Raw genomic sequence first — 19711 nt, 5'->3', positions numbered from 1 at the left:
GTTTGACCAAATTAAAAAAAAAAAAAACCAACCATAAACAAGCATGCATATATGTATGATAAGATCTGTAGCAGGTAAACAGCAAAGACAAGTCCTTCATAGAATAAGATGTGCCATACCTGCAGGTCTACTTGGTTGACTGGATCACTAGCTGTATCTGGGTCATCATCTTCATCCTCATCAAGACCAAATCCTGATGTATAAATAAAACATTGCAAGCATATATATTTTAAATGCTTGATGCTAAAGAAACTGCAATAAGATGCGTATTGCATGCATATATTAAAATAGTACTACATGCAGATTGTCTGAAATAGACCTATACTAAAGTCATCTTTCCACCATCACGTTAGTTTAAAGAATGTCAAACATCAGGATACATAGTATGTGAACATGATTTTGCTTTCTTCGTATTTAATAATCTCCCCTTCACACAATTTTACTCTTCACATTTCATTTTCTTGCTCATGAGTAGATTTAGTTTTATGACTAACCATGCTCAAGGGAACTGAAAATGAGTTAATCATAAATAATATTTAATATTTAATATGCCAACATGCCTTACATCTTTTCTCAAGGTGATTAAAAAAAAAGTGTGTGTGTGGGGGCAAGTGTTGTCCCCTAATGTTTTTTTAAAATATATATAAATAGGTTGTATGGGAGCAAGATGGAGATCTCTTTTCTAGGGGCCAGCTTTATGTGAGGGTGGTGCCTTCTATGGCAGAGGTGGGGAACTTTTTTCAGCTATGGTTCATTTGAATATTCATAGGCCATACAAAATTATCAACTTAAAATTAGCCTACTAGACTTGAAGCCTTAGTTTGGCCAGAGTGTGATAACATTTTTGTAATATGTACAATCTCAGCCTGGCACTGATGATCTTCCAAGTCATCGCAATACAGGCAGACAGTTTGCAGGAAGTCAAGGAGAAACGTATGTCTGTCTCATGTCCCATCACGAACTTGCCTGTGTCCTGTCATGGACATTCCTTGCTTGTTCCTCAAAATTAATATAACAATACAAATTTATGTTTCTGCAAAAAAAGCTTCTAGATTTATATATCAAGTTCCATCTTAGCAGGGCCAAAACAAATGATTTTGCGGGCCTTATATGACATGTGGTCCAGATATTCCCACCCTTGCGCTATGGAGTGAAGTATGAAATCCAGTCAGCTGGGTCATCTGGAGGAAGTTTGCAGTGCTACATGGGTATCGAACCAGCACACCTTTTGGTTTGAATGCCGGTGCTCTAATGACTCAAGTATCCACTTCCCCGAGGCTACAGACCAGTATATCTCACCTGCCATAATCAGCTTTGATAACACACACTATAGCACAAGCAAAAGAAGAAAGAAAAAAAAACCCATAAAGGGAAGAAGGTAAAACTGTTTACTACAAACCTTGATAACTGCCAACAAAATCATCCAACAGACTTGACAGTGATTGTCCGGCAACATCCTCTTCACATTCCAGCTCATCATTATCTTCACCCTCATCACACTCGTTCTGCTGATAAGAAGTATTTAGTGCTAAGCCTGGTGACGGACGAGCAATAATATATCCTAATCATTTTGAACTTTTTTCGAGAGAAATTAAGACTCAACTTTGATATGCATTCCTAGCCTCTTTAGTCAAAGATCTAATATGCTGTTGGTGACCAAGGACTGTTTCTTTTTCCTTTCTTGCCTTATCACTTCTTCGGTTATTGACAATAGTACCTCTGGTTGAACCAAAGGTATTTATAATTTTGAATTTACTCTGATGGTTGAAATGTGATTGATTTTGGCATCATTGTATATTTATGTTTGTGTTTCACCCCCACTGTGTTCAGCTTTCTGCAAGGAGTTTCCATACTACATATTTGGTGTGTTTCAAATATATTTTGAAGACAGATTGGCATTGAAACTGTTAAAAGGGTGTGCTCATGGTGTCCTATCCAAAGAATCAAATTCATCATGACCTAGACCCAAAAAGGTAATCATTTTTTAAAGAATGCGCTGTTCTCAGCTGAGTGGCACTACTCATAACAGCATAATAAGCAATATTGCCAATAAGCAATCATCATTTTCATATATTTTACATCATTTTCTACCACTAACATCATCATCGTCATCTTCCTCCTCAGCATCCTCTTCCCTCCGTGCAATTGCTGCCTCCAGCTGGTTGGAGAGCTCATTGATAAGCAGTTTGTACATTTTGACTAACACTGGGATCATAGTCCACTGATCAGGATCTAGGCAAATAAACATGAATAAATATGCAGGACCAGCATTTAGATACCGCTTTTGCAGTTGTTGCAATAGTTAAGAGCCAATGATGCAGACATGCCCACACATGCATCACTTTCTCTCTTGCTTTTGAACTGTCACTAAATTCATGATGTTACATACATTTATAAATACACCAATATAATTATTACAAAGCATACATTGCCTATTAACATTTCCTTTTTAAGTGTTTCATACACATTTTTGCTTATCATCTTTATTAACAAAGAACTGAGATTGTGTCATTGCAAAAGCAGAAATGTATGTGCACTTACTTGTGACAGATTTTGAACGTGTTTTGACTTGCTCTTGTGAGTCTGATTGCACAATAAGCTCTCCTGGTACAGTTATGTTCTGCAGGCGTGGATCATTCGTCATTATGGCATGTCGGAGAAGTTTTGCAAGTGCAAGGGAACTGCAGACAATACATGAAAGCTTCTACAGCCATTTCCTAAACAAACACAATAGCAATCAGTCCCACAGCAGCTTCATGAACACCACTATAGCAAACAGTCCTACAGCTGCCTTGCTGGCACAAAAGACTTGTGCTTTCACAGACCTTGTTCTTTTTTTATGTATAAAAAGTATTTTTTTTTAAAAATGTGTGCACTTAATTAAAACAAAATAACAATTAATCATGTGCATTGCACCACAGATTACCACTGAAGGAAATGAACTGACCTGACTTTGCGTTCATAACTGCCATAGAAAAGATGTTGGCGAGAGCACCACTCTAGCAAGACAAACTCCAGGGCTGGTTTGCCTGTAGGTCCTGGAACACTGGTAAGAAACTCCAGAACTGCTTCCAACTGAATGTTCAGTAGGTGTGCGAAGATCATCAATAGGCTCTGAAGAGACAAGAGCTGGTGAAAAGGAGGCTTTACGGACTGGTATTTATTAATCATTTTATTTTCACAAGTGCAAAAGGGATTTTATTACCTCAATCTGTTATTCCTCAGACAAAAATGTTTTCTTGTATAAATAATGGTTTGATAAACAAATGATAAATGTTTAAAAAAATCATAATACAGAAAACATAAAGGGAAGCAGCTTCAGAAATTCTGATAGAAAAACCTGTCCAAAAGGACAAAAGTAAATGGTTTTCTGTTACGACAAAATACAAGAGAAAGCTTGGCATTACCTGCATGACTGATAAAGATTCTGCCTGCTGCATTTTACTTAGCACACTTCGCAGCATAAGGTCAAGACTATCCCCCAGTGAAGCCCCACAACGACTGATGACCACAGCAACCAGCCGGCCTACAAATGCTGCTGTATGCTCAGAGGTCTTTGGATCTAGTAGTTTGTTGATTACTTGCACCAGGTAATGTACACCATTGTTGCCTATCAATTATTTTTACAAAAAAGTCCAGCTGATGATAGCAAATCTTGTAAAAGCATCTGAGACAATACAGTTAAGTGACACTCAACTGTGAATGAAACCTTAATCAGAAAAACAGTTAACAGAATAAGACATTGCTTATCCTCTGACAGTTGTATTTTTATGTACCCATTTTGCATAGAAGGCATGCTGTTACTGTTCTGAAGAATGCCCCACCACTTTTAATCTTCTTTGAGATATTTTTCATCACCCACAGAAATTATTGCAATATATGTACCGATGCCTTTCAGTAATACTGGAGCAATGGGTCTAACAACTGTCCTCTCTCTACAACCCATCTAGCTTCATTCCAGAACAGGAAACATTTCTGAAATAGCCTTTCACACACTGCTGTACAACAAGTTTATATTTCCACCAAAGAAGACTAATTGTTTTGCTTTGTTTAACCACACCTATCCAAATGACTGCAAGACTTTGACCCTGAAACGAGATCAAAGTGGAAATAGCTGCGTACATTATATAGTTCTTCAACACCACACTAAAGGGATACCAGTGAAATCTAAACAAAAAGATGACCTACCAAAGTCGTCCCTGAATGCAACAAGTTGTTCCATTGCCACTGAAGCATAAGCACGCATACACTCTCCACCACTCTGGAAAAAAATAAAATTTTTCATTCTTTTGGAGCCGCAAAGCATAAACAAACTTTCTACTCCCATAAACATATCAACACAATGTCCAAATTCCCACAAACATATAAATAGGATGTCCTACCAGGTAAGCATTAGAAATCACCCAGTGTGTGTTGCGTTCATGTACACATTCCTGCATTCATATTGATGCAATTGCGCATCCAATGCCTATCCTGAAAAGGTGTGTGATTGTGTACCTGTTAGAATACTGCATTCAGCTTGACTTTGGTGGTGGGAATAAAGTGTTACATAAATGCATTGTGTAAGCGTAACACTGTGTCTGTTCATTCTACTTTCCACAAAATCTACAGGAATAAAACTGCCTTATTAACACTATCCACTCAAAAAGAAAGAAATAGAAGACTAAACATAACTGCCAATAATAAACCCAAACATTTCCTATACAAATAAAATCTACCTGAAAAAAAAAAATCATCAACGCACCTGCATTGTGCTGCTATCATCTGTTTTCACAACACAGTGAACTGCTGGAAGAAAAGATGACATCGCTGCTTCTGAAAGGGGCAGAGGACTTGCTCTTATCACTGTGGCTAAAAGATCCAGTGATACCTGTAACAGAAGTTAACAATAATTTTGACTCTCTGTCAGCTTTTATATCTTGGCAGTAGACCAAAGCATCATTTACCTAGATACTAAGACTGCCCAAAGTTGACAAGGACACAGTCTATTTCCACCTATGAAACAATCTTGCAGTCAAACATTGATCCTTCCATTTAAACTTGTTTGCATGTACAATTTTTGGATATGTAAGGTTTAACTGAAAGAAACTCGACATGTTTAAAGTTGTTACACTAGTTTACATAAAAAGACTGATGATCAGAACATGAAGCTAATTTTACAAATCTGTTTCCTGAGATTCAATTACCAGACAACACAACTACAGAGCTTATTTTAACTAATCCTATCCCTACACTTTACATGAAAAAGAACATAAACCCAGCATTTACCAGTTTGAGATACAGGTCTACTATATCATTCCAAGTTGTGATAGTCTACGAAAATGGCAAAGTTAGAGATCTACAATGATCTGACAATATTACATCAGTCTGCATTTGATGACAAATTCCCTGTAAAATCTAAAGACACTGAACTACCAGATGTATACTTACTGAGGCAAGTCCAGGGGAGATTTTCTCAGAAGGTGCTGTCAGCACACTGGAAAGAGTGGGCAAAATTCGAGCTTGGATTGTCTGGGAACAGGAGGGGTTTGATACAAGCTCTTTTATCAAGTCTAGTACCAGTGACACCAAAAATGGATCTGCAAAGATGGTAAGGGCCATTGTCAGAGAGAAGAGAATACTGGTCAAAGATGTGAACAGAGACAACTTCTATGAAACATCAATGTTCTCTCATGTCTACTTCAAAGCTCCATAGTCTGGTTAGTGCTTTAAGATGTGAAGGTCAGGGATCTGAGGCCTTGTTTCTGGCTAAAATTACCCTCTCTCCCTCATTTCCCCAGCACATGGGTTTTACAACAAGATAGAGAGAGAGAAGGTTGGGCTCTGCCTTCCAAATGCTGTAGATATAGTGAACCCCACAGTTCACTGCCACTATGGCTGCTATGCTATGGCACCCTTTAACATGTATGTCACGAGTTGGTTTATTTCAAATTGCCAAACCAGTAGCTTTAGAAGAATTTATTTATAATAAAATGGAACCCCTAGAAGTATTTATCCATATATTTTGCTGTACCTTCTGCTGAAGGTCACTGGGTTATTACTGTAATCTGGCAATTCATATGCAATGTTATCTCTAGCATTACTGAATAGAAAGTCCTCACTTAATACTGTTTCATGATAATGTTGATGAGAAAAGAAAAAACCCAAACTGATTCCTGGATGAAATATGTTCTCCCCATGTCTGTGTGGTACTCATGTTTTCCCTACATATTTTGGATTTTAGAAATTTGGGGATTTTTTTCTGATCAGCAACATATCATATAAACTCTATATATGGTAAAACTGGTTTTGTTACAGGTCATGTTGCTTTAAGTCACAGTTTCCAAGAACCTACCAACAACAACATTAGCTGTTGAATAAGCTATTTGGCATAAGAATCACCCAGCCATCCCAAACACAGACATTACTGTTTACCTCCAGCATGTCTGAGGAAAATAGCTACAGCCAGAGGTCCAATCTTGTTTTCATGGGAGGCTGTGAAAGCAGCATCAACCTGATAAAAAATAATCTGTAGATTGTATTTATTACTAACAGGACTTCAATCTCTGTTAGAAGCATCGCAACAATTTACCCCAAGGTTGTGCAAATGTAGGTACATGCATGTTAACATTGCAACTCTGTTCAGAGTCTAATAGAAATAGAACAAGAGATCGAAATGAGAGACAACTACAAAGACTTGTAATGCTCAGAAACTGCAATGATACCCTCACATTTACCACATCTAAATTACTAATATTGCATTGCTCCTACCATCAATCTCGAATATTGGTTGATAAGCCACTTGTCAATACTTTCAGATACTCAATTTCTGCTGCAGAACTTTGCATCTGTTATTTTGTCTGAATCTCAGTTATGAAGACAGAAGACATGACATTTTTATGCAACCTTTAGGAATTGCCTGTAAATCTAACAGCAGTTTTACACAGAAAATACCATACAATTATTTTTTAAATTATATAAAAAAATTCGAGCATACAAAAACATTTATCACAATGTAGTTACTTACTGTAACAACTACAGACAAAGTTTCCAAACACAGCCCCAGCACTTCTGTTGAGAACTGTGTTGCCACAGCAACTAAGCCATCAAGAATGTTTTCCAGATATGGTGCCAGAAGCTGTATGTTGCCTGTTCCTTTTAAGTGATCACAGAAACCAAACACTGCTCGTACTGCACTGATTCTTACTGTTGGTGGCTGTGTTGGGTGGAGTCCTCCTACTGTTGCCTGCAAAAATCTGAAATGAAATATAGATCATTATGTCATACAAATGTCAATTCTAAAATGAAAATTTATGTTCTTGAATTTACCTGTTACATGAAGAATGTTATATGTAGAAAGATAGATACACATAAAAATGTGTAATGCTGTATCAATCTTAACTAAATTTCAACTGGCAAGCATTAAGATAAACAAGTAACAAAACACGAACCTGCTAATTAATTCTGTGTTCATGGCTTCGGTGTAGCGACTGGCTGTCCACAAGCATCGACCAATCAAAAATGGAGATGCTGAAATACACATCAACATGATGATGTCCATGAGAAATAATGAGTGAAAATGGGGGTTGGGTCCAAAAATGATTTGTGAACTTAAATTTTATGCTCATCATATGCTTGACCAAACATCCAGTAATGCTGTTATGAAGGCGACAAGCAAACTACACAAACAGTGAAAGTGAGAATGAGAGAAAAGTCCAGAGACTTGCCAATATACACAATTCACTCGATAGTGATAGGTGGTAGTTAACTGAATGGTCCAAATATGTGTGTGAGATGCCACATTAATAGCTTGCATATATGGTTCACCAGCCTGAACTGTTTAGTGGGGACAAATGCTGGGTCTTGGGGTCAATTGTGAAATCATTAACAATTTAGTGTAAGAGTATTGCATACAAGCATCAGTGTCAGCGTGGGTGGTGAAGTTGAGAGTGTTATCAGCCACATGTGGCTGCTTTGACACCTCCACCCATCCTGTATAACTATTTCCCAGTGGATATTAGATTCTCAAAAAAGTTGCAGGGGCAATTTTACTATTAATATTCTTTCACTTGCACTGGAAAAAAATGTCAATATGCAACATTAATAAATAAAAAAAAGGTCGAAACATTAAAAATATTGGAACAGATTTATCAGAATGAATCAAAAGCCACAAGAAGAATATATGAATGACTGACACTTACCTGAGAAGTTCATGTCATCGAGAACAACAGACTGTAAAAAACCTGTGAGGTAGAACTGCACTTTGCCTTTTTGTATGGCTTCCAACACCATCTGCTGTACTGAACCCATGGCCAACATGCAGGACTCGTGCAGCTTCCACCTGAAAGCATTCATGTTTACACAACTAACAACTGCACCATGTGTATAGCAGAAAAATGATGTCTAAATAATGCATGCTGATTTAGAATTAAAACTGTTTAAGTGCAAACATGGTGCTCTGAAATATATCAGAATCTAAGAACAAACATGAGAAGAATACAGCATGATAACCAAAGCAGGTGGTTCAAGACATATCAATCAGCCAGATCAAAAATGTTTATGCTGCTATATGTTTTTATAGTGATGTTTCCAACCACCAAAGGTAAAGTGTTTTACTTAACATGTGCACATGCACACACATTTAGAGTGGGCATCACATAAACATGCATGCATACACAGCTATGTCACTTGCTACTTTTCTTTGTCTTAACAGCTTGGGAGATAAAAGATCTGGAACTGACAAGATTTACTCTCTTCCTTCTCTTCTATGTATATCTCCTTGTCTTTAAAACTTACAGAATGCTTTAGACAGCATAAAAAAATACTGTGACAATTGGAACCTGACAATTAACCAAGACAAAACTAAAATAGTGATATTTTATAGAGAGTAAAATAAGAAAGAAACCAACATTTATATTATAGTGGTGAGAAACTTGAAATAGATTATTTTCTCTAACTTGTCCTGAAACTGAATTATAATAACAAATTTCTTGGAGCATGGAGCCTCAAATCATATTTGCTCTATTAAAAAAAAAAGTAAACAGTTACAGCTACCACTAGATATACAACTTGGTATGTCTTAAAGAATTGTCTTTCCAAAACTTTTGTTTGTGAAATATGGGCATCAAGACATAGTGATATTGTGTTAAATTACTGCTACGATTTTACAAAATGATTTTCAAAGTAAGAAAGTCCACCCTATCTTGTATAGTGCTTGGAGAGTGTGGTCGCTTCCCTGTTAGTCTTATTTAAAGTAAAATGCTCAGTTTTTGGTTAAAATTGACAAATAAAAATAATAGCAATAAAGTATCAAGTGTTGTATATATAATGCTCTTAAGAAATAGTAAAGAATACACAATGTGTGTAGAGATTGAGAGAGAAAACAAGTGGTTATCGTTTGTTTACAGGTGTTTATATGCTTTAATTTACTTGACTTGTGCAGGTATGCATGAAGAGGGTGGAAGAAGGAAAGAATGAGTGAATTTTTGTTTTTATTTTGCTTTTTTTGTTGTTGTGAGAGATAGTATACATATATATTACAAGATAGGAATAAGTGTGTGAATATTTTTAATATCTCAATACCCCTTATAGGATGACAGAAAAGAAATCTTGAATCTTGTCAAGAGAATCGTTGTTCTAACTTAAATGGAAAACTGGTAGGACATAATGGCACGGTCAAGCTACTAATGACATCACATAGTCAAAGTGCTGCTTGGGTTCCTTTTGTTTGATTAATATAGCCAGAATCAAGCTCTTTACATCTAACAAGCTTTCTCCACATTTAATCTAAGACTACACTAATTCTTTGTCCAGGTATTTGTACTGATACTATCCATAGCAGATAAGCCCTGCACACTTCTGCATTATTTGAAATGGTCAAAATAAAACACTGCAATCAGCAGTTATTTCACCATCAACAAAAAACCTGATTAAATAAAAAATTACTGGATTTAGTATATGAATTTATCAACAGTTTTATAATAATGTTAAATATGAAAGACACGCACCAGTGTTCATTTCCGGTGTTTTTATTTGCATCTGATTCTTGCAGATGGCGTGTGACTGACTGGCACAATGCTGGTGCACATTCCTTGCGAAATTCGCTGCACAAAGACTAAAACAAACAGTTTTTTCCACACTTGCTTGAAATATTATTTTAAGTTTGCTGCGATCAAAGATTTGAGAAGGCATAAATAAATAAAAAAGTTTATTCAAGTACTCCAAAATTGTATCTAGCTTTTTCCCAAGTTACAAATGCCCTCTGGGATTAACTCTTACTGGTTTGGGGGTTTATGGTGCTCTGCTCATTGTGTTGCAAAATCTCGCTCATCAAATGTAAGCGTATGGTAAAATTAAACAAATGAAGAACAGAAACTGAAATATCTTTGACTGAATTATAAATAATAAATGATTTAGGTTGCAACACAACAGCTGTCTTTGCAAATGCAAGGTGATAATGTAGTCTTGATAATATCAATAGATATCAAACTTAAGTGACTATATTTTCAAGGTATAAAAAGTAGAAATAAAAGCAAAAGCTAAAAAGCAAAATATATAGCATTGAACATTTTTTTAATAGTAATTTTTGGTATAATTAACAAAGTAAATTATTAATGAAGTAGCATGAGGAGAATTGTCTTCTGATTCCAACTAATTATTTTCTAATATTTCACAAATAGAAATTTATTTAATTTTTTACGGGATATTTAAATTTTGTTAAGTTACTAACTTTTTTGTTAGTCTTTTCTGCACATAGTGATATAATACAAGAGACGCATCTGAAATCTTGACGACACTAAATATTATAACAAAATCACCCTCTGAAAAAGCATTCTCAAGTTAATACAAATTCTTAAAACATAACCACGATGAAAATGAATTTGTGAAAAACATTCTGTTTGAGACAGTAATGTTCTAATCATAACAAAAAATTAGTTTACATTTCTTTGTCATGATTAGGGGTTGCATGGTTTGGACGAATAATTTCATTATCTTCATCTTCCTCATTATTATCTTTGTCAGAAATGAAAAAGGACTAAATGCAAATTTTCAGCTTTAGTCTCAGAATAAGATATTGCTTGACAAATCGAAAACAATAGGCTGCTTGCAACCCATGTGTACACATTGTGATGGCAAAAAGGGAATAAAGTCCCATGATCCTTTTGCTTTACTCAAATATTTTGAAAACTTTGTACTTGATTACAATCATATACATTTTATTTATTTTTAAGCACTCCTAAAGCAATAAATTTAAATGTTAAGTAAAAAAAAAAAAAAACCCCAACAAACAAACAAAAACTGAGTGGCATTTTATAGTGGGTATGGTTTGAGATACATAATTTGGAAATCATTGGGTGAACATGGAATAAAATGTTCATTCCAAAAGGCATGCTATGATGTGAGTATTCTTTTTCCTATTTTAACTGACAAATGACCAACCCTGTTAACTCTCATTGGATCCCTCCTTTCATTTCTCTCTTTCAAATTCCTGGGACCACGCCTGTGAGACTTCAAGTTTTTCTTCAGTGATAAAGAGGACTGTTTTCTGAGAAAAATCCTCTTAAGGAAACATGCACCAACATGCCCTTATGATCTAGTTCTAGTATAAGAGACTACAATGACTGTAGAGTTTCTGACCAGAATGTTGACAGTACACTATCCTGAACTATTAAGCAGCACATTGTTCTACCTACCAGAAGCAAGTCTTGTGCAGAGATGCGTACAGAGTATGAGAAGCTGTCTTCATCTTCATCCTCAACAAACTGGTCAGGGTTCACTGACCAGAGGCGAATCTGGAAAATAAAACCAAAGGACATAAAATTTATACAGATAAACCCTGAAATACAGAAATGAACAAATGTAAAGGTGCTTTACAAATACTGTACTCAAATCCTAAGTTTAGCATGCACAAAATAGCACCACTTAACTTCAAATGATTTTAAGATGCACTATTGCAAATCCTATTTTTCTGCATGTGGTTATGTTGAGTTTATTTAATCAAGAAAACACAAGTTTCCATGTGTCTGGGATCTGGAGGTGTATCATGAAGAAGAACAAACCTGATCCTCTGTCATCTGCATATAGATGATGATGTAATAGATGATCTGGTCAATGGTACTCTTTACAGTGCTGCGATACCTGGATGTATCAATGAGGGCGTGGACAAACTCAAAGACACTGTACACAAGGTTCTCAAATCCCAGCACTTCACCTTAAAAACATGTGAATCAAGCATGCCAACTACTGAATGAGCACAGATGAGATCAAATATACATTACAAAAAAAAAGAAAAAAAAAAAAAAAAAAAAAAAAAAAAAAAAAAAAAAGAAAAGAAAGGCAAATGGAGACGAAAGAAACCCCAACCAACTGGATTTATTGACCAGACAAACCGTTCAACATAATACAGTGAACTGAACTTATCTGACATTCCACTTTCTCTTCAAACTGAAAGTTACATGCACGCATGAGCATGTGTGCACATTAAGTTAAGTATTGAAAAATATTTGACATAAAAAAAAATAATTTTTTTTATGCTCTATTTAGGAGATAAAAAATAGAGCATAAAAAAACGAAGATGGACGTACCCATCAATTTCCAGCCTTATTTGAAATTTTTTACATTTTGCGAAGCCACAAAATGTGGGTATAGTTTCAAATGCAAGAATTGTTGAGAGATTGTTCAGTCTGGCAGGACTTATCATGACAAAAGCTGCGCACTAGGGTGACAGACAGCAACTTCGAGGCCAAAGTTCTGGTCAAATTCAATTCCATGAAGGACTAAAAGAATATAGATTTGTTTTAAACCCTCACATTTTCTCCTGTGCATTGAAAGAGACCAAAACCAAAAAAATTATTTTAATACATGGCCTGAATAAATAGAACAGCTAGAATCCTATACTGACTGGGTGCATCTATAAATTAAAATGTCAGAAATATTGGACATTTTCTACAATCTTGGGAATATCTTGGAATGAACTTAACCTAGTTGTTAGAAAAAAAAATGAATTTGTGCATTTTGGTACACCTTTAAGATATTTTATTGTGAAATGACAGGCTAGTATCAGTAAATTTGTTCAAGCTAGTGAAAGGATAACAGGCACAATCAAAAAGTTGCATGTTATTGCAATTTCTAAGAAATTAACAACTAATGTCACTTTTCATCTTATCTTGTTATGTATGGAAATGTTGAGACATGATATAATGATGATGATGACAGTGTAGTTTAGCATTCCATTGTGAAAAGTCTAAAAATTCCAAGTTTCTTTTTTAATAACCCTTAGGGAGCATTTTGAATAAATTTAATGGCAAGGCTCTCTATACCCCATTAGATACAAATAATACAGACACAAAGGTTAATGACAAGACAAAATAAAAAAAATTACCACTTCCTACCTCTCACAACCTATAATACACACACATAGGTAAACTAGGAGTGAAATCTGCTCACCATCTGAGTCCACAGGATCATCAGCATCTTCTACATTGTTCACAACTGTCCGAACATAGCTGTATACAGTTAAGTTAACAACTCTGCCCAGATTAATCCAACACAATGTTATGATTTTTTTTTTAAGAGCTTCCATAAATTTCAGTTTATTGTATAGATGGGGGACCATGTGCTCGCTATTTCCTTAATCTAGTGTGCATAAGCCCAAGATGCATGCTAGATTACTCTTCGCTGATTTTAGTTCTGCATTCAATACAGTCTAACCATACCTTATGGCTTTGAGACTGATTTCTGATTTTGATCTTCCATATCAACTGGTTTTCTGGTTAGCGGATTTTTTGACTTGCAGACAGCAGAGGGTGTATGTAAATAGTAATTATTCTGATACTGTTGTTACAAGCACCAGACCCCACAAGGTTGTTCTCTATCACCCCTGTTGTAATGACTTAACAAATTTTGTACAGTGATGCGACGAGAACTCTCTGGAGTTAAGTGTTGACAAAACAAAAGAAGTAAATATAGACTTCAAGAGAATCAAAGAAGATTTTGTTGCTCCCAGTGTGATACACAGTAAACCTGTTGAAACTGTTGACTCTTTCAGGTACCTCAGAACTACTTTTGATTGCGAGCTCTAATGGAATTTAAGCACTGAACACATTGTTAAACATGGCCAACAAAGAATGTACCTTCTGCGTAAGCTTAATAGTTTTTCAGCTAGTCAAGCAATCTTAGGCTGTTTCTACCAGTTGTTTACTGAGAGTATTTTATCTTTTATATTTGATTGCTGGTTTCACAATCTCTCTGTCCATGATAGGAATAGTCTGAGCAGTATTGTCCACATCTTTTCTAAGATAATTGGTATCAAACAGAGGCATTTAGCTTCTTTCTGCGATCAACAAATAGTACGGAATTGAAGCATTTTGTCAATAACTGAACATATACTAATGAGAGAACATAAGCAAGGTGCATTGGTGTTTAAGCCACAGGGTTAAAAGCTGAGCAAAAAAATGTTGCACCTTAATAATCTGAAATTTACAATACTGTTTCAAAAAAAGAACAAAACACACAGAACAATTTACAGCCTAAAAATATTTTAAACAGAAATATTCTTCATTATCAAGGATACAATTCTGCACTCTGAGTAAAAATGTTCCAGATAGAAGGAAGTATTTGCGGGAGGTAGCCAGACATTTGCTTTGGAAAACCCTTCAGCAATGTTGTCAGTGCCTGTGGAATACCCAACAAAAATTGCCAATTATAAGACATAACAACTGATGTTGCAAACACACACAAGTGGGAAAAACGTAAAGTTCAAAGCTGACACCAGAAACTCCATTTATAGTATTCATAGCAGTCAAGTACCTTGATAATTTCACGCCTGAGACCACTGTCTGATGAAGGTCCATCAGGAACCTTTAGACCTTGAAGGAAGGCCTCAACAAATTGTGGAAGGACAGGAAATAGTAGATGCCTTCCTGAAGACTGAAAATGGACATTTTTTTTCAAAATAAAAAGTGTATAACAAATGAAGGCAAGATTAACGTCCCATAGCTATTTAACTCATAAACTAATAAACTAATTAGACTTAAAAAAAAAAAAAAAAAAAACCCAAAAAGGCCAAAACAAAATAATTTCCAATCTGGGATTCAGCTTTCCTCTATTTAGTAGTGGGCTGACCACCTCAACCCAGTGTGTCTCCAAAAGGTGAAAGTGAAATAGGCCCCAGATATCTGTGAAATAAGCCTAGAAAAAGCAGTTATAAATAAAATAAATCGAGGGGAAAACAACAGTTTGTGTTTGGCGCCATGCCAGCAACTAGGGCTATATCACAGCAAGGGAAAACAATAAAAGTCTTGACAAAGTTGACACTGTTTTAAGGCATTTTAGAATATCTGCAGGCACAAATTTACTCCTTGTTACCCACCAGAGGCCATATTCATACAGTAAGTCATCGTCCCGTGCAAATTAAGGGCAAGCATCTCGTCTCCCTAGTTATAAAGTTGTGTCAGACTCTGCCGATGATGCTTTACACCTAGGATTCTGTGGCAATGATGTTCTGGGGTAAAGCAACATCTGCAGGGCCTGGACAGTGTAAACTGACTACAGGTAGTCCTCGACTTACGACGTTGATCCGTTCTAACGTGGCGTCGTAAACCGAATTTCGACGTAAGTCGGATCATACGTTCATACAGTACTGTACCATAATAACAGTACAGTACTGCAAACACAGTACTGCAGTACACTGAACTCTATGATTTCCGCCGCAAATCGCTAGACCTCATAAGTCGGAATGAGCGTCGTAACCACAAAACTACGTAACTCGAGACCGTCGTAACCCGAGGACTACCTGTATAGGAATAAGATGTTCTTCCTTGATTTCCGCAGTTTGCTCACAGGTAATAACTTACTTGCTTTATGAATGTGACCCCAGAAGTTAGCAAAGCACCTAGGGCCACAAACTGCACAATACATTAAATTACACTAATGATGCTGACTTCAAACTGAGTTTAGTACCTTCTTCACCTCCTCCATGACAGATATCATCCCTGCAAAGATATTAAATATGTGAACTGCTCTGGATCTTGTCCTCACACTGTATACCTGAAACACATAACTGACACTGGGCAAAGCAAGCATTTTGACCATTTCTGATTTACAGGGAGACATTTGTTGGAGTGGACCTGGTACTGTTTGTACTACTGTTAAGCAAGGCAGAAAAAAGTGTCTTTTATAAATTAAAAACACGATGGTAAATATGTTTCTTTGTCTACTATGTCATATCTCCGACATAAAATGGTGGTCCTAATTAGAATAAGAGACAAGTTAAAAGATTCCAAAGCACTTTCTTATGTCTTGTGTCCCCTTGATGTTCGTTACTTTTTTGGTAATCTTATGTATCGATGTTCGAAATATGCTGAGGGAAGAAAGACTCTTGCAGTCTTAGTCATCCTCTGGGAAAAGGTCCACAATTTTATAAATTTCTATGGTCATACTGATAGTAATAAAGCCTTTTCATTCTTTTGTAATCACTGGTTACATGACATATTTACACACCAGTGCTGACATGATCAACTGTGCAATTTAGATGGCTTCTGTAAATTCACTCTAGGTATAGTTTTACAGCTTTACAAGAAAAATCTAGGTAAACTTTGGGTACATTATTTTTAATAATAATAACAAAAACAGTCATGATATAGCACATTTCTCCACTGTTTAGCAGACTCAATGCACTTTACAAATGTTGTCAAAAGTAAGAGAAAAGTCTGGGGCATTTCTGAATTTCAAGTTTTTTGAGTTCATGTTTTATGTGAGATGGTACATATGAACCCCAACAGTGAAGTATAAACTGATGATAAATTGTGCATGTTTGCTCTATTGTTTGACGTGTTTTATATTATATGTTTTATACATTTAATATTTTTTCCATTACTGTTAGCATTATATCAGGAACTATAAGAACAATAAGTTTTTAAGATGTGTAAAAATAAATTATACATATAATACCATTACACACATTTTTACACGGTTATGAGATCATAAAAAATGTAAATTTTATACCTACCTCTGCACCCAAATAAATCTTGTACAGTTCTGGTAAAATAATTGGAGAAACCTGACTCATCTGTGTATCAGTAATGTCCTGAGAAAATTCTGAAACAACCGTTTTCAGAATTAAAAGATTCTAAGTCCATAAGCATGCTACTCACAGCCTTCACTGCGAATCATGACTATAAGAAACCAAGTGTTAATATAACTGTTTATTCCTTCCCAACAAAGGGCATTTTTTTCTATTTTCAAAAGTATGCAAGGATAGTATTTAATATGATAGTCACTTGTAAGGTCTGCCATGTAATGAGTAACATGCACTACGTCATCCACAGAAAAAAAAAAAAGAGCTTTCTGTCAAAATCTCTCATAATCACTGACTCTAAAAACTGACCATCCAACCAGTTTGAGAAATTGGCATCTTTTACTAATTCCTTAAAGGAAAAAGTCATCCAGTTGCAAGACTACCTGACAGCACACGCATTGCCCCATGCACAGGATCAGGTAGACCACTGGTCAGTGCTTGCATTAGGAGTGGGAAGAGATCAGGCCAGTGCTCTGGCCAGTCCCAGTGTGCAATGGCTGATATGGCATAAGCCACGCTTGATCGTACTTTGCTGATGGATTCGGACAGTCCCACAGGCAGTAACTGTCGGATCTGTTCCTTGGCCTGTCAAATAACAAGAATACACAAATCTGTGTCCATGCACCTCACCAATGATAATTTAACATTATACAGCTCTTATTAGTATTAATGTCTTGAAAAAGAATGGACAACACATTTAAACTGGAAAAGCTGGTGCTCTTTTCCCTTCTGTCTGAGACGGCGCTCGATAGGCCCCTAAGAATGCAATGTAATTTTAGTGACTCATATTGTGATCTCATAATAATGCTTAACCAATAATAATAATAATAAATTTGTGTCGTGCACAACATTAGGGTTATGCTCTGTGCTAATAAGTTACATGAACAAAATAAATGGTAGAGATCAACTGTTAGTCTTTTAAATAACTGTGAGTGTTCCCTTTCAAAGTGTTTGTTGACATCTACATCCGTCTAGAAACTAATGCTACATGCACTACCAACAAACTTTTTTGCAAATGCAAACCAGCTGTGTGCTCAAATAGCACTGTTACTTGTCATCATGCATGCCTATGGAATTTTGTTAAGTTCTCTATTCATTGCATTCTCTGTGTAATGAAAAATGTTGCTTGTGTAGCTGCATGATTCATGCTGTATTACCACAACATCATATGTGATGCATGTTGATTGAATAAAGTCTGACAACAACAGTGATGTTCCTACATTGTTGACAGAAGTCAAAAAAACAAAACAAAACAAAAACTTACTGCAATAGTTGTTTCAGGTGGATGAAACTTTCCTGATTGCTCTGACCAATGGCCTTGGACATACTGCTTTAAAAGAACTGAAGCAAGTTGACGAATAGCCAATGGTCCTGTAGGGTCAACAGTTATCTCAGCAAGAAAAACACCAAATTCTGAAATGGAAAAAAAAAAAAAAAAACCCAACTAATTTCATAGTTGTAAGGGCCCAACACTATTGATTAAAACCGTGGGGATTGTGCCGTCGAGGGCCCTGCACATGCCATATGCCTTGGGCACGTGGGGACTAAGAACGGGCCTGGTTATGCAAATTCACACCATTGTCCCACCCTCAGTAAATTATGCATGATTACTCCTATGGAAAAACAATAGACTGTAAATGGCTGTTGTATTTTTTTCTGGAACAGCTTTAATGATTATTTTATCTGTTATAAGGTGTTATTTAGGGCTCTAGATTTAAAATATCTACAATGCAGGGCATACTTGGACATCCTTTTGAGTGAAAAACCAACTGAGACTTAGAGAAAGAGTTGGAGTATAAGACAGGGAATGAGTGAAAGAGAGAAAGACTGAACAAAAGAGAGAAAAACAGCCAGCAGTGCAATGTTTATCTTCCCCTTACTCCAAACTTGTCTGGATCAACGCTGCCACAGCAGTGAAATGGGACAATGTCGAAGAAAAAAGCGAGGTCTGGTCTTGTCAGGTATTTTTTAAATTGCATTTTACATCAGAAATGGGACAATGTCGAAGAAAAAAGCGAGGTCTGGTCTTGTCAGGTATTTTTTAATTGCATTTTACATCAGGTATTAACATGTTAATTATAATTATTTATATAGTCAGTCAATAATACCAATGACATAATATTTCAGAATAGTTTATGAGAGGTAGAAGGGCGTTTCCCAAGCCTACACTTCAAAAGCCAATGAATAAAATTATCGTCTGCTACACTTCAACATACAATGAATATTCTCCTGATCTAGTTTGTAAATTATCAGTGTATCAAAGAGATTAAGCACTAGCTACCGATGTAAATTCAAGTCATTTTATTTACTATTATTCCAAAATATACTGTTGCAATCCACAAGAAAAACGTGCAGATCTATTTTTGACGAAAACTATAATTTAAGCCATTTGGACAATAACATGTGGTCTGAAAAAAACAACAACATAAGATACAATAAAGGAAACGATTTTCTAAAATACCTTCAGTAACTTCAAGAGCTTTGATCTGATCTTCACCATTCGACCTCGTGGCGTGGTCCGGCGAAAGTATTGCTGAAAGACTTTCGTAAATAGTTTCTTTCAGTGATTGATTTCGATCTCCACTAGCTCCCGCCATTTTGCAAAACTTTGGTTCGAATGAAAACACAAAATAGTAAAAAAAGTAAAATCTACAT

The 19711-nt window shown here is 35.9% G+C and overlaps 1 protein-coding gene across 2 annotated transcripts in view; it reads right to left on the bottom strand.

The window, feature by feature from the left end:
• Window positions 1-19711, bottom strand: part of LOC112571526 (importin-9-like) — a 20340-nt gene extending 629 nt beyond the window's left edge. The window contains exons 1-24 of one of the 2 annotated variants that reach the window (XM_025250558.1): window positions 19518-19711; window positions 18321-18469; window positions 17440-17641; window positions 16988-17076; window positions 15940-16026; window positions 14788-14907; window positions 14552-14652; window positions 13426-13484; window positions 12039-12190; window positions 11673-11771; window positions 9987-10093; window positions 8181-8320; window positions 7431-7509; window positions 7007-7235; window positions 6415-6493; window positions 5431-5579; window positions 4745-4870; window positions 4189-4261; window positions 3408-3610; window positions 2948-3114; window positions 2542-2681; window positions 2099-2232; window positions 1400-1508; window positions 120-193 (exon numbers count right to left, since the gene is read on the bottom strand). In XM_025250558.1, coding sequence (XP_025106343.1) covers window positions 120-193; window positions 1400-1508; window positions 2099-2232; window positions 2542-2681; window positions 2948-3114; window positions 3408-3610; window positions 4189-4261; window positions 4745-4870; window positions 5431-5579; window positions 6415-6493; window positions 7007-7235; window positions 7431-7509; window positions 8181-8320; window positions 9987-10093; window positions 11673-11771; window positions 12039-12190; window positions 13426-13484; window positions 14552-14652; window positions 14788-14907; window positions 15940-16026; window positions 16988-17076; window positions 17440-17641; window positions 18321-18469; window positions 19518-19653 — 3003 coding nt within the window. In that variant the 5' untranslated portion in view covers window positions 19654-19711. The remainder of the gene's footprint in view (window positions 1-119; window positions 194-1399; window positions 1509-2098; window positions 2233-2541; window positions 2682-2947; window positions 3115-3407; window positions 3611-4188; window positions 4262-4744; window positions 4871-5430; window positions 5580-6414; window positions 6494-7006; window positions 7236-7430; window positions 7510-8180; window positions 8321-9986; window positions 10094-11672; window positions 11772-12038; window positions 12191-13425; window positions 13485-14551; window positions 14653-14787; window positions 14908-15939; window positions 16027-16987; window positions 17077-17439; window positions 17642-18320; window positions 18470-19517) is intronic. The other variant, XM_025250559.1, reaches the window with a different exon arrangement.

Source organism: Pomacea canaliculata, linkage group LG9 (assembly GCF_003073045.1).
Source record: "Pomacea canaliculata isolate SZHN2017 linkage group LG9, ASM307304v1, whole genome shotgun sequence".
Lineage (NCBI taxonomy): Eukaryota > Metazoa > Mollusca > Gastropoda > Architaenioglossa > Ampullariidae > Pomacea > Pomacea canaliculata.
Note: the sequence above shows the minus strand (reverse complement) of the source record. Positions and strands in the feature narration are given on the sequence as shown.